At 38.3% G+C, this 14,835-nt stretch overlaps 1 protein-coding gene and 1 long non-coding RNA gene across 3 annotated transcripts; one reads left to right on the top strand and one right to left on the bottom strand.

Moving 5' to 3' along the window:
- Positions 1-870: 870 nt before the first annotated feature.
- Positions 871-1,969, bottom strand: LOC130104243 (uncharacterized). Its single transcript, XR_008809453.1, has 3 exons — positions 1,817-1,969; positions 1,465-1,536; positions 871-936 (listed from the first exon to the last, which is right to left on the bottom strand). It is a non-coding gene; the product is annotated as an uncharacterized LOC130104243 (long non-coding RNA).
- A 6,464-nt stretch (positions 1,970-8,433) lies between these two features.
- On the top strand, positions 8,434-12,867 carry LOC130104241 (zinc finger MYM-type protein 1-like). 2 transcript variants are annotated; one of them, XM_056270731.1, is made up of 2 exons: positions 8,434-8,744; positions 10,580-12,867. In XM_056270731.1, exons 1-2 carry the CDS (start codon positions 8,702-8,704, stop codon positions 12,679-12,681), a joined length of 2,145 nt encoding a protein of 714 aa, XP_056126706.1. In that variant the 5' UTR covers positions 8,434-8,701; the 3' UTR covers positions 12,682-12,867. The 2 variants fall into 2 exon arrangements, with proteins under 2 accessions (XP_056126706.1, XP_056126705.1); XM_056270730.1 differs by lacking the exon at positions 8,434-8,744 and adding an exon at positions 8,756-9,363.
- Positions 12,868-14,835: the final 1,968 nt, after the last annotated feature.

The following is a 14,835-nucleotide window of genomic DNA, read 5'->3' as shown; positions in this document are numbered from 1 at the left end:
GACTTGAGACTTACTTGTGACTTGCAAAACAATGACTTGGTCCCACCTCTGCCTGTTTGTGCTAAATAGAGTGTAATTACACCTGTGCCATTAAGATGTTTATAAGGAACTGAAAAAAGCACAAATGTCAGGGCATGTCAAAACATCTCAAGGACCCCAAAAAATGCTGGTGCTGGTTGAGGAGAGAACCCCTGATATGATTGTAAAGCGCTTTGGGTGTATAGTAGTACATATTAAAGCGCTATATAAATGCCTCCATTCATTCATTCATTCATTCAAAAACACCTTAGACCCCAGAGGGTTAAAGAACATTTACATTACATTGCTTAAATGGTATTGGTTAATATGCTGTCCAAATCCTTATTTAGACATTGTCTAATATTACTGAAAAGAGCTTATAAAAAAAGGCTGCATGCTCTTCACTTTGAAACAGGAGCGCAATAGACTATTTACTTAATTTCAATCTTTCAGAATTTGTTATGGGCACTAAGCCATATCATGCTTTCGACTTTAGTTCATTTGACAGATTCTTTGCCTAAGCAATGGCACAGAACACAATGTTAAATACATTTTATGTTATTATTAAAAGTGTAAAAACATTTTTTGGTTCATTCGGTTCAAACTGGGGCAGGACAAATTAGACTGTGTTGGGCCAGCAGAGTAAAGGCAATTAATGGGAAACACTATGTAAATAGTTTAACTAAAACATTTAAATACCTCCTTGACTCCTTTAGTAGGTGCACAAACGCTCTGCTCCTCATTTAACAAGTACGAGGCATCTGAAAACAATGAAAAAAGAAGGCTAATGTGGTGAAGATACACTACAACAAACTAGTATTTTCTAAAATGATGCAATGGTCTTTTAATTACCATCTCAACATCCTCCTCAACACAGTCTTGACCTTCCAATGATAATCTGTCCTTCTCAGGAGTCACCTGGAAGTAAAGAAAATAAAAAATAAAATAAAAATTGTCTAAAAAATGTGAAATATATCTATTATCTACAGAAAGCTTGTTCTAAACAGAACCATCCAAAACAAAATAAAACTATGTAATCCGTAGGAAATGTGCATTTCTCTCCGGCGCGTTCACTACTGCGAAGATCGCAAGTCAGTATCGTCAACTTCATCTTTGGAGCCGACACAGAAAACACTTGTTTATTGATAAACAATTAAAATGTCTCATTGCCAACCATAGACCATATATAAGAGGCGCAAACAGAGCGGAAATGACCTAAAACTTAAATCGCAATTCATTTTTTATTCGGCAAATAACGTTTCCATCAGCGTTTATCGCATAAGCCGTATATCAATTACGATAAAATCCGATGAGACAGAACGCATTTCATTTGAGTCGATATTCATGAATTTCAATAGAAATTTACTGTTTCCATAAGGCATTTTTCATTCGATATCACTTAATGCGTATAAAAACGTGTGGATGGAAACATAGCTACAGACATACCTTTTCCAGTCCTTCAGTGGATGCACAGACCCTTGATTCAATTAACACTGACTGATCACTGACAACTGTCAACTGAAAACATGAAATAAAAACAAGCTCACATTATGAACGAGCAGCTCAAGCAAAAGATGGCTAATGATACCATTATTAGATGATGCCTGAACAAATTCAGGTATGATGGCACATTTTCAACCACTGGGTAATTATAGTGGGCAAATAAATCCATAGGTTACAGCGGTGACTTCCACATTTAAAAGAGGGAGAAATATTAACGTGGTATTCAAGCATTTAGTTAAAACTCTGAATATATGTCCATAACCATTTGATTTTTAGAGAGAGAAAAAAACAATACCTTATGTACATCTCTGGCTTCTGACAGGGAATGAGTGTTCACTTTAAGAGTGGGGGGGGTTCAACCTCACGGAGAGTCTACAAAACATAAAATTAGACATTTGAAACACTGGTCTAAATATGTTAAAAGCCTAGGTCGCAAAAACATCTTTGCTACATTCGCTAATATGAGTTGGGAATCAAAACCAATTCCAATTCTAAAATATGATACTTACTGTCAGGAATTGTATACTAGTAATAAAATTAACATTTCAATTACTCCGATCTATTCCTTTGTGTGCATTTTAATATGACTTTGAACTATTCAAGCGCTAGCCCAATGCATTGTTTTCTGTGCTGCACACACACCCAAAGCACACTCACAGAAAAAGTGTTCTAATGTTCATTTAAACCATAGACTCACGCATTGCTCTTCTGTGCTGCTCACACATCAAAAACAACATTCTTAACATTCGGTAGATATGCAGAATCGGAATTAATAATTAAGTGATTACCAACCCTACTTATTCTCTTAAAGCACAACTCACACTTTCCTTGTCTAGTCCCACAGTCAGAGTAGCACAATCACTTCCTGATGAGAACTGGCTATTATTGCTCATCTGAAAATATGAAATAAAAATTTACATACAGATAAAAGTTATAAAACATTCCGGTAACCCTGTAATTTTTAAAAAGGCTATACAGTAATGTACTGGTTCACCATTATCTCAAAAAGGTACGCAGTGTATGTTCTCGCTAAATTGCTCCCAAATGTAAGATTGTTATATCATAATAGTAGAATAAGTACCCTTTAGTTCTATAATACAACCCGAATTCCGGAAAAGTTGGGACGTTTTTTAAATTTGAATAAAATGAAAACTATAAGACCAAATCAAATCACATGAGCCAATATTTTATTCACAATAGAACATAGATGACATAACAAATGTTTAAACTGAGAAATTTTACACTTTTATCCAATAAATGAGCTTATTTCAAATTTGATGCCTGCTACAGGTCTCAAAATAGTTGGGACGGGGGCACGTTTACCATGGTGTAACATCTCTTCTTTTCAAAACAGTTTGAAGACGTCTGGGCATCGAGTTTATGAGTGTCTGGAGTTTTGGTGTTGGAATTTGGTCCCATTCCTGCCTTATATAGGTTTCCAGCTGCTGAAGTGTTCGTGGTCGTCTTTGACGCATTTTTCGTTTAATGATGCGCCAAATGTTCTCTATAGGTGAAAGATCTGGACTGCAGGCAGGCCAATTCAACACCCGGACTCTTCTAGCCATGCAGTTGTAATAGCTTTATAATAGCATAGCATAGTTAGCATAGCATGTAATAGCATAGTTTAAATGAGCCTTGGCCCACAGGACACGACGCCGCTTCTGGACCATGTTCACATATGGCTTCCTTTTTGCATGATAGAACTTTAGTTGGCATCTGCAGATGGCACGGCGGATTGTGTTTACCGACAGTGGTTTCTGGAAGTATTCCTGGGCCCATTTAGTAATGTCATTCACACAATCATGCCGATGAGTGATGCAGTGTCGTCTGAGGGCCCGAAGACCACGGGCATCCAATAAAGGTCTTCGGCCTTGTCAAAGATTCAAAGGTTTTTATTTGTCACATACTCATACAAGATGCGCAGTGAAATGTTTTTGTGACGTACTGTACTTCTGTGCTCAATTGAAGTAGAAAATAAAAATACAATAAAACACAATAAATACAATACAATAAAGCTATAGCGGAAGTTATAATTAAGTTACTATTAAGTTATAATTAAATTATGCTTATGACTATTTTACATGTGCAATAGTAATGCAGTCAGTGTGCAATGGTTAGAAATAAAGAATAATATTATATCTATAAATTAAAACTAGACAGGCAGATGTACAAATGTTAAAATTCAGTGACTGGGTCAAAAATGTTGAAAGTGTATTCGAAATTAAAAGTGTTCAGAGTGCAGAGTTAAAAAAACTGTTCCTCATCCTCTCTGTACGTGTTTTATGACAGCGCAGGCGTCTGCCTGACCTGAGGGTTACAAACAGTTTATTGCAAGGGTGATTGGGGTCCTTGATAATCATTCTGGCCCTGTTAGTACAGCGTGTGATGAATAAGTCATGCAGAGGAGGGAGTGTAATGCCCATGGTCCGCTCAGCGGTCCTCACCACCCTCTGCAGAGCTCGCCGGTCCCGACAGGAGCTGTTACCGTACCAGACAGATATGGCTCCAGTCAGTATGCTCTGTACAGCAGCATAGTAGAAGGAAATCAGGATCCGTTGGGAGACCCTGAATCTCCTGAGCTGTCTGAGGTGATAAAGGCGCTGTCTTGCCTTCTTCACCACAGTATCCGTGTGTACAGTCCATGATAAATCCTCGGAAATGTGCACTCCAAGGTATTTAAAACTGCTCACCCTCTCCACTGGTGTCCCATCTATCAGAAGAGGGGTGTAGGTCCTGCGACGTTGTGGGCAGAAGTCCACCACCATCTCCTTCCTCAACGTCAAATTGCAAAGGCTTTGCAATTTGACGTTGAGGAACATTGTTTTTAAAGTGTTCCACAATCTTTTTACGCACTCTTTCACAGATTGGAGAGCCTCTGCCCATCTTTACTTCTGAGAGACTCTACCTCTCTAAGACATCCCTTTTATAGCTAATCATGTTACAGACCTGATATAAATGAACTTAATTAGTTGCTAGATGTTATCCCACCTGAATCCTTTCTAAATTTCTTGCTTTTTCAACCATTTGTTGCCCCCGTCCCATTTTGAGACCTGTAGCAGGCATCAAATTTGAAATGAGCTCATTTAGTGGATAAAAGTGTAAAAATTCTTCAATTAAACATTTGTTATGTTATCTATGTTCTATTGTGAATAAAATATTGGCTCATGTGATTTGAAAGTCTTATAGTTTTCATTTTATTCAAATTTAAAAAACGTCCCAACTTTTCCGGAATTCGGGTTGTACTTACAGTATAAATATTTTTTTAATTCTCCTGGTTGTTACCCCTTTATTCCCCAAATTTAAAATACTGTTCCCTTATACTTATATTGTAAGTACGTTATAGGTACACTATAATTACCGAAGGTTACACTGTAAAATCGCTTTAATTATGCAGTACTTTCCGGGCTGTAATCTAAAGCGTTACCAACATTCCTAATATATGAAATATATCAAAGGGATAATATACAGTCATCCAGTAATTAACCCTCTGGGGTCGGCGGTATCGCCGGCGATACCAGCTCACTTTTTTCCTTATCAGTGCAAAAGAGACTCAAATTACTCTGTTGATTTTGATCTTACATATAAGTGTTATACATCATTCGATCCTGTTAAGTTTGTATTTTTTTTGTGGAACCTCACAATAAAAACAAAGTGTTGTGCTTTTCGCCTAATAAAGAAAAATAAACATGATGCGCGTTCTGCGTTCTCTCTGTCAGTGAAGTCCATTCTGAAACGCGTCCGAAAAATGAACTGTAACTAAGTCAATACTTGTCACAGAGATACGAGACGTGTCTTTTTAAAGCTTGTATTCTCTTCTTTTAAATGAAGTAATTTATTAAAAAAATAAATATTTCCAGTTTATGTAATCCGTTTGAAACCAAGGAGAGGTACAGTTTTTTCGTTCTCCCTTCATTATCTTTAATTAGCTGAGGCCGCCACGCCCCTAGCGCTTTTAACATGGTAAATAGGTGATCTAACGTTATGCATCGCACACGCCCAGCGATCAATGGCATAAAAACACGAAGTTTCTCCACTGATAGATTCATTGCGTTTTGAGGATGGCACGGTACTCCGACAAAGAGGCCCTTCAGATGATTCTGGACAGCGAGGAAGATTATAACTCGGATGAGGAACGGCTGCATTTTGAAGAACGAATTGATCCCGCGCCGAGGATAGGCCTACAAGTTCGGAGTAAGTTGTTTAGTGTTTTATAATTTCTTTTCTGATTGTATAGAGCTCAAATGAATTTTCAGACTATATTTTGCCTAGCTTTTGACATCTTACAGAAAAGATTGCCTCACAATATCCCTAACATTCGTTCGTGTAAACTTTTTAAATGTGATATTACTCTCTAAACATATTTGTATATTAAATATATAGTTTTGAGTAGCTTATGACACTGATTATCATGCTAAAATACTGCCTTATGCGTTATGTATTTTGTTTGCTAATAACTGCATGTTTAGGTATAGCCTATTGATTTAGTGAAATATATTTCAGCCTCCGGTAAAATATGTGATACTGTCTAAATACAATATATTTTTTATATAAAAATGTTGAGTTTTGGTTAGCCTATGACACTACTTATGCTAAAATAGTGCCTTATGCGTAATGTAGCCTATTTTGTTTGCGAATAACTGCTTAGGTTATATAACGAGAAATATATTTCAGGCTCCGGTAAAAGAGGTCTAAATACAATATATTTTTTATATAATTAAATGTTCAGTTTTGGTTAGCCTATGACACTATATCATGCGTAAATAACTGAATACAGGTGTAAATGTTTGAAATGTAGTGATGTGTCGTTCGCGAACGATCCATTCATTGCGTGTATCATTAAATGCGTGCGGTCTATATGGGCCATCAACAGATATTTCTCCGTCCCATGGCCCATCAACAGATATATACATACATTGTGCATCCATACCCATTCATTGTTCATCAGTTTACTTTGGATAATGTATGCTAACAGTTTTTATTTTTATTTTTATTAATTTTTTAGGAATGTGTTTGCATCATGCTCTCCTTCGCCAGCACCTCGCAGAGGGATGTGTCGTTCAGTTCTCAGTGCGATCGAGAATCATACTGAGTAAGTGCACAGACGTAATATTTTACAGATGAAATTTAGCCTAATTGTGTTTACATCGTCATAATGTAAAAGTAGGCTACCTATTCTTGTGTGAAATTACAAAAAAAAAAAAAAAACTTATCCATGGCAATTAGTGATTGATAATGATAATAATACAGTTTATTTGATTGTGTTATCAGCATGCTCATGCTTTTTTTCTTTTTTATAACAGATGTGACAATGAACACGTCCATCCACCAGTTCCGAAGAGAGCCAAGGCAAACAAGCAGGCAAGCAACAGGCTGTCCACTTTTTTATATAAAAAAACCAACAAGTTTGGTCTTTTTATGTTTGTTTTTTTTGAAAGGATGTGTTAAGTGATAGTAATGACTTTAAGTCTTTACGTTCTTAGGAAAGATTTCTATTTTGAATAAATGCTGTTCTTTTTAACTGTTTATTCATCAGTGAATCATTCTTAGTTCAGGCTGCCTCACAGCACCTTGATGGGCCATTGGGGGAGTGCCTTTAGTCTTCCCAGGTGTAAATCACATTAATATTCATGCCCATTCGAACTCCCACGCATACAGCAGTGCTGACCAAAAACTGACGTAAGAAATTTAAATCATTATATTGTTGTTTGTGAAAGAGTGGTCAGAATGATTTTCACTTCATTTTGAAGTAAAAATTCTAGCCTACAAGAATAGTAACTCAAAAGTCTTGTGGACAATTATTCAGTATGTGTTAAATGGCCTTATTGCAGTGACATTTTTTTCACCAAAACGTACTAACCACGCATAATATTTTTTTTCTATAAAATGCAAACATGTACACATCCATTTCTCACATATTATTGTAGCAGAGTTTGTGCTGAATACAGCAAATGTATATGTTGGCAAATGGTATGTTTTAAGTAGCTGAAATAAGCACAAATGTCAGGGCATGTCAAAACATCTCAAGGGCCCCAAAAACACCTCAGACCACAGATTGTTAATGCAAAATATACATGAACTGGATGACCAGGGTCCCTCATACAAAGTTACTGACCAATAAATGCTGTATATGCACATGAAAATGAACGTTTTCTTTGCTTTTTCCATCGTCGAGTATCACGTCTGAAATGCGTGCAAGTGTCTTCGTGCTTCAAATGTTGTTGTTGATGTGTGTGACGTGGTTGCTGATGTGTGTGACGTCGTTGCCGTAAAGCATGTCGTGATTCTCGCGAGATTTGTCAAGGGGCGCTCCTCTCAAACTTCCGCGCCCCCCCCCCCAACCCCCCCCCAACCCCAACCCAATCCAATCCAATAAACTGCCATCAAGATGACATCTTTCCTGGGAAGCAAGACAATGCCAGGCCTCATTCTGCACGTGCTACAACTGAGTGGTTTCTAGACACTCTGCACCATAGAAGGGATGTGCCTGTTTACTGCAGTCCATACATGTCTCTTATGGAAAATGTATGACCCATTATGAAAAGGAGAATCAGGCAAGGATGACCACAGACTGTTGAGCGGCTGTCTTGTATCAGACAAGATTGGGCAAATATTCCAACAGCAAAACTCCAACAATTAGTATCCTCAACTCCCAAATGATTAAAAAGTGTAATTAAAAGGAAAGGTGATGTGACACAGTGGTAAACATGTCTCTGTCCCACCTTTTTTGGGGTGTGTTTCAGCCATCAAAATCAAAATTTGTTCATATTTACAAAATACAATTATGTTGGTCAGTGAAAACTTTGGAAAACTTTTCTTTGTACTTTTGTCAGTTAAAAAAAGGTTAAAAAGAATGAACAAATCACAGATTCTTGATTTTATTGCATTTTACAAAATGTCCCAACCAGGGGCGGATCTACCGGGGTGGCATAGGGTGGCAAATGCCACCCTAAAAGAAAGCCTTGCCACCCCTGCTGCCACCCCAGTTGGCAGCAACAAATTAAGTTATGGCCAATTTGACAATTTACGAGCGCGAATCTCCAAAGTCCGACGGCGCCGGTCTCTCTCGCGCAGTTCGCTTCGCTTTTATCCAGTCCGGCCCCTCATACCCGACTGCAGTGAACGCAGCACGAGATGACGTCAGAGTAACTGATTTGTTTGGAAAACTGAGTGGCGCGAAGCGATGAGCCAGGAGTTGCGAGGAAAGGAGACACAGGAGGAAAAAGGTAAAAACGGATTAACTATCTATCAAGAAATGGAATTATAATGAAAGCACAGTGCTAGCATAGTTGTGATGCTGATTTTGAGATGATAAAAATCAGGTTGAAGAACGTTATATACTATACATATAATGTTAGTTAGGTCTGACGTTTGTTCTGTGTAAAGTAGGCTAACGTACAAAAGCTAATATTAATTAAACTCTGTCAAGGAAAACATTGTAGCCTAAAGTTATTTTGAATGTTACAGAAATGAAGAGGAAAGGTAGCATATGCAGTTTTTTCTCACCAAAGAGAAAGGCGAGAGAAATAGAAAATGAACATCTGAGCAAGGTAGACGGAGAAGCTGAGGAGGAAGGAGAGAGAAAAGAGGTGGAAGGAGAGGACGAAGACGAGGTGGAGAGAAAAGGGCAACAGAAATGTGGCACAGATAGAACACAAGGCCAAGGCGACCAGGGACAGGAGGAGGTGGGAGAACACCACAGCGGTGAAGATATGGAGGGAGAGCATCACCAAAATGAGGAGGGAGAAAGCGAGAGACAAGATAATGTGCAGGGCTCAGACAGTGAAAGGGAAAGGAGAGTGCCTGGGCCATCACCAACGATCTCCAGTCGAGCTGGTCCACATGGTATGGAAATTATTGCTGCACAGTATACTAAGTTACATATGAATAAGAACAACAAATGACAAAGACAGACATTTGTTATAATATTTAAGAGACATTGCTTAGACTTCAAATAAATATAAAAATTCATGTTTGCTTAAATATGAATAATTAGGGAAAGTTGTCAGTGTGAAAGTGTGATGAGATGGGGAGATGATTTTTTACATTTTGTGTAGGATGTATTTTAGATCTATTGCTCAGATGAAAAAATAAAATAAAATGAAACAAATGAACCTAAAAATACTCTCCCAGGCTAAAATGTTAGTGTGTGTTAACACAGTCTGATGGTTATAATAACCAAAGGTGTCAAACGTATTCACATTCGTTACTCAAGTAGAAGTATAGATACTAGGGTTTAAAAAGACTTCTGTAGAAGTTGAAGTATCAACTCAAGCTTTTTACTCAAGTAAAATGTAAAAGTGCTGGTTTCAAAACTACTTAAAGTATAAAAGTAAAAGCAATGTAAGGGAAAGAAATGCCATTAAGGACAAAAGCTTAGGCTTCGCCACAGGGGCCTATAGTGCACTACCCCACCTCAAAACAACATCTTTCTAATGGCCGTAGTGACTATAATGTTATATTAAAATGTTAATGTTGATAAAAATTTGGGATGCACTAGGCTCCCTGTTTCAGCCGCATATATGCCCATTGAAAATGAATGCATTTTAGTACAATGCAAATACATTAAAGAACCATATGTGTAATACATGTCCGATGGATCGCGCACAAACCAATAGGGTGTCGGAATGGTATATTTTTATACTTCTCATCCAACCACAATCAAATCCGGATGGTGTGATTTATCTGGATGGGCTTTTTTTTCCCTTTTTTTTTACATTGACAAGCCGGAATGAAAACAAGCCAAAATGAAATGGGAGTAACGAGGCTATTTTTAAAATGTAAGGACTAAGGAGTGGAAAGTAGCTACAGATAATTGAGTGGAAATGTAAAGAGTAGAAGTAAAAAGTCGGCTGAAAAATAATAACTCCAGTAAAGTATAGATACCCAAAATGTAACGAAGTATTTGTACTTCGTTACTTGACACCTCTGGTTATAACTAATCAATGACAGTTCCTAATTGATTATGTTTTTTACTAGTTGTAATATTTACTAGTTGAAATATTGTATAATTAATTTAGATGTAATTCAGTATGAATCTTTCCTCCCCACCATCTTCTAGATGTATCCAAGTCCAGGTGTGAGGTGCCAGTGCAGCCAATGCGCGAGAGTTTCCCTAAAACCCTCCAGGGAGGAGCCAGGAGAAGCTTCCGCAGCGACTGGTACAAATCTCATCCCTGGTTAGAATACTCGCAATCGAAAGATGCAGCTTACTGTTTTGCTTGTAGACATTTTTCCCTCCCCGATGCTCCAAGGACTGTTTTCACCTCATTCGAGGGTTATAGTAACTGGAAAAAGGCCACAATGAAAGACAGTGGTTTCTGTTCTCATGCCAGATCTGAAGGCCATGTAAATGCAATGTTCGCATGGACAGAGAACAAGAAAATTATGGATAAAAATACCTCAATGTTTGGACTAATGGATGAGCAAAAAAAGAAGCAGGTGGCTGAAAATCAATACTACATTAAAACATTAGCTGAAATTTTAGTTTTAACAGCCACAGAAAACATAGCACAGCGGGGTCACAGGGAGTCTCTCGACTCAGAAAAAAAAGGTGTTTTTCTGTCTATGTTAGACCTGCTGGGTAACCATAACCCCATCATTAAAAAAAGACTTGAACAACAAGCTAAAAATGCAAAATACACGAGTAAAACAATACAGAATGAAATACTTGAGTGCTTGGCTGCAATGGTCAAAGAAGAAATCATCCAGGAAGTTAAAACGAGCAAGCAGTTTTCAGTTATTGTTGATGAAACTAAAGATGTTCAGAAAAAAGAGCAAATGTCATTTGTTCTGAGATATTTTTACAACGGTGTGGTACATGAAAGCTTTCTGGAGTTTGAAGTGGCAGAACACCTGGATGCTGCCTCCTTAAGTGACAAGATTATCTTCTTCCTTGAGAAGCATGGGCTGGAGTACAAGAAAAACCTTGTAGGCCAGGGCTACGATGGTGCAGCAGTGATGCGCGGGGCACATGCAGGTGTTCAGGCTAAAATAAAAGAAGTAGCCAAACATGCCTTCTATGTTCACTGTAGTGCACACTGCTTGAACTTAGTTATAGTAGACGCTGTAAAAAGTGTGGCAGATGCAGGAAACTTCTTCTCATTAATGGAACGACTGTATGTATTCATGTCTGGGTCTTATGTACATAACAAATGGCTGGAAGTGCAGCGGGAGATGTTTGATGGTGTACCAAGGGAACTCCAACAGCTAAGTGATACACGTTGGGCCTGTAGGCACATAGCATGTCGCAATGTTATGGACAGGTTGCCTGCAATAGTACAGGTGCTTGAAGAGATCGCATCTGAGAACCATCCACAAAGAGCTGTAGAAGCAAGAGGGATATTGGCTCAAATTGATCTGAATTTTGCTGGATGTCTTGTTCTGTTCAGAAAGGTCCTGAGTGACTCCAAGTTTTTATCAGACATGTTCCAGTCTAAAACAGTGGACTATGCTAAGGCTGTTGAACTTATTGAAGCACTTAAAGAGACACTGGTCCAGTACCGTAGTCAAGCCTCTTTTGAGGAAATGTGGAGTGAAACACTTGATTTATGTCAACGAAGTAACATTGATACAACTCAGCGAAAACCAAAGAGGCCAAGACAGACAGCAAAGGTGCTTCAGGATACTGTCATCCACTGCACCTTGGGACAGCATGTAGTTCCAGATAGCAAACACACGTTTTGTGTCTCTGTGTACTATCCAGTTCTGGATAACATGATTGGAGAAATAGGAAGAAGATTTTCTAACACAAATTGTAACATTATGCAGGGTGTCCAGGCACTAAATCCGTCAAGTCCAACTTTTTTGAGAGAGGAGTCTGTTCTGTTATTAGCTGAAGCTTACGATTCAAATATTGAGGATCTCAAAAACGAGTTACATCAGACGAGGAGAGTACTAGACAGACAAAAGGGGGAAAAGGAGAGTCCTACCACTCTAATGGAGTTCACTCAGTTTTTGGACCCATACCAGGATGTGTTTTATGAGTTGTTCAGGTTGTGTAAAATAGCGGTTGTTTTACCTGTGACCAGTGCATCCTGTGAACGAAGTTTTTCATCTCTCAGGCTCATAAAGACTTATTTGCGGTCAACTATGTCAGAAAAGAGACTATCGAGTTTGGCTGTACTCAGCATTGAATCAAAACGTACAAGGGCATTAGATTAGATAAATTTGTGAGGCGTTTTGCTGAGCAACATGGAAATCGCCGCATTCAGCTGTTATAGGCATGAAAACTTAATGTTATGCTCACTGGTGAGCCTTTACAAAGCTGTTAAAATGATGACCTCAACAGAATCTGTACTTTAAATTTCTGTTTATATCTTTGTTTTGGCAACTGAGAACCTTTAATAAAACCAAAGTAAAACCTTGTTTGAGTGCCGTGACCCATTTATTTCCACAGTGTATTTATGCTCACTTTAGTACAGCTCAGTCAATAGGTCTTCATATCATGGGTACGTTTTTCTTTGTATAGTTTCTTCTTCTACAAATGCTGCCTGCAACGCTGCCTCTCTGGGGCTGTTTACACCTGGTCACTTCATGCTCAGATCGGATAGCTTTCTGATTTATCAAAACTATTCCATTTACACCTGGTCACATAATTGTGTTTTTGCAAGACGGATATAAATCCGATCTTCAATTCCCACGATATATGCAGATTTAATGTAGTTCACGTCACCAAAGCAACAGATATGAGCTGCATTTTATTGATCATCAGCTAATTTCAAAATCAAAGAGAGCAATAAGAGTAAGTCTGCGACTTACTTTCACTTTGATTTGCGATAGTTTGCACGTTGGCTTAATGAATAGATGCTCAGCTGCTCATCTGCGGTGATGCGTGTTGCAGTTGCGTCGTCTATAAGTCATGTTATAGTCAGATATGACGAGTCGTCATATCTGACTATAACATGACATATGGCCTATACAAAACGCTCTCACACGTTTATTTTTTAGCATTTTTGGGAGGAGTCAAATTTACATATGTGGTTTAACAACCAGATGCATTTACACTTGTCCAGTTTCGTCTGGAATGCGGCCCAGACCACCTCCTGAAGTGGTTTGAGAGATCGGATTCAAATCTGTCTCGAATGCGTTTCGGAGGGCATTTACACCTGGTCTTATCACGATCGGATAGCTATCCCATCACAGAAAACACATGAAGTGGCCAGGTGTAAACAGCCCCTCTGACACAGTCAAAAACTGTTTGCTTCCCCTCTCACACATCTGCCACTCATCACCTGTGTATTATCTTAATGCTTTTCCTGTGATAATACCCTTCTGTCATACTTCTCTCCTATTAAGTGAGATCACATTGTATGGTCACTTATTCCTAATATGAACTGTTTCACATGAAACCCCAAATGCAAGACATTGATTGCATGAGATTAAGTTTGTCTGTATGAGTTTGTAAATGGCAGCCTTTGCCCTTTTGTATTGTGTACATACTATTTCTCATCAAACTCTGATAACTGTGATTTAAATTCAGTATATAAACGTCTGCCATAAGTTGCCACCCCTCAAAAATTCCTGCCCCCCTCTCGCCACCCCATAAATATTTTTCTAGATCCGCCCCTGGTCCCAACTTATTCTGATTTGGGGTTGTAGAATTACTTATTGAAAGTATTTTAACTGAATAGCCTACTTTATTTACCTTCTATTATGATTAAATTTTATCTAACAAGTACAATTATGAGTAATAATAATAATAATAATAATAATAATAATGCATTTTATTTCATGGCGCCTTTCAGAACACCCAAGGTCACCTCACAAGAAATATACAGGTCACTACACAAATCATAACACACAACAATCAAACAGCGTAAAGTGCAGTTAAATCTCAATAAAAACATGTTATAAAAAAGCCTGAATAAAAAGATATGTCTTAAGGCGCGTTTTAAAAGTCAGCAAGCACTCGCTATTGCGAACATCAAGAGGAAGAGAGTTCCATAGGCAGGGGCAGCATAACTAAAAGATCTGGCACCCATGGTGGTAAGTCGAATCCGAGGTACCACAAGAGAAATTGAAGAAGAAGATCTGAGTGCACGTGAAGGGGTGTAAACATGGAGAAGTTGAGTAAGGTATTGTGGTGCAAGATTATGAAGTGCCTTATAAGTGAGTAGCAAGATTTTAAATTCAACTCTATATTTTACTGGTAGCCAGTGCAACTGCTGAAGAACTGGAGAAATGTGGTCAGTATAGGGTGTTCTAGAAAGAACACGAGCTGCAGAGTTCTGGACCAACTGAAGCTTATGCAGCAATTTGGACGGAATACCTGTGAAAAGAGCATTGCAGTAGTCTATACGTAAAGTGACTAGTGCG

This window comes from Rhinichthys klamathensis, unplaced genomic scaffold (genome assembly GCF_029890125.1).
Source record: "Rhinichthys klamathensis goyatoka isolate OS25496 unplaced genomic scaffold, OSU_Roscu_1.1 h1tg000306l_1, whole genome shotgun sequence".
NCBI classification, from domain to species: domain Eukaryota; kingdom Metazoa; phylum Chordata; class Actinopteri; order Cypriniformes; family Leuciscidae; genus Rhinichthys; species Rhinichthys klamathensis.
The sequence above is the reverse complement of the archived record's forward strand: the minus strand, read 5'-3'. Positions and strand labels throughout refer to the sequence as shown.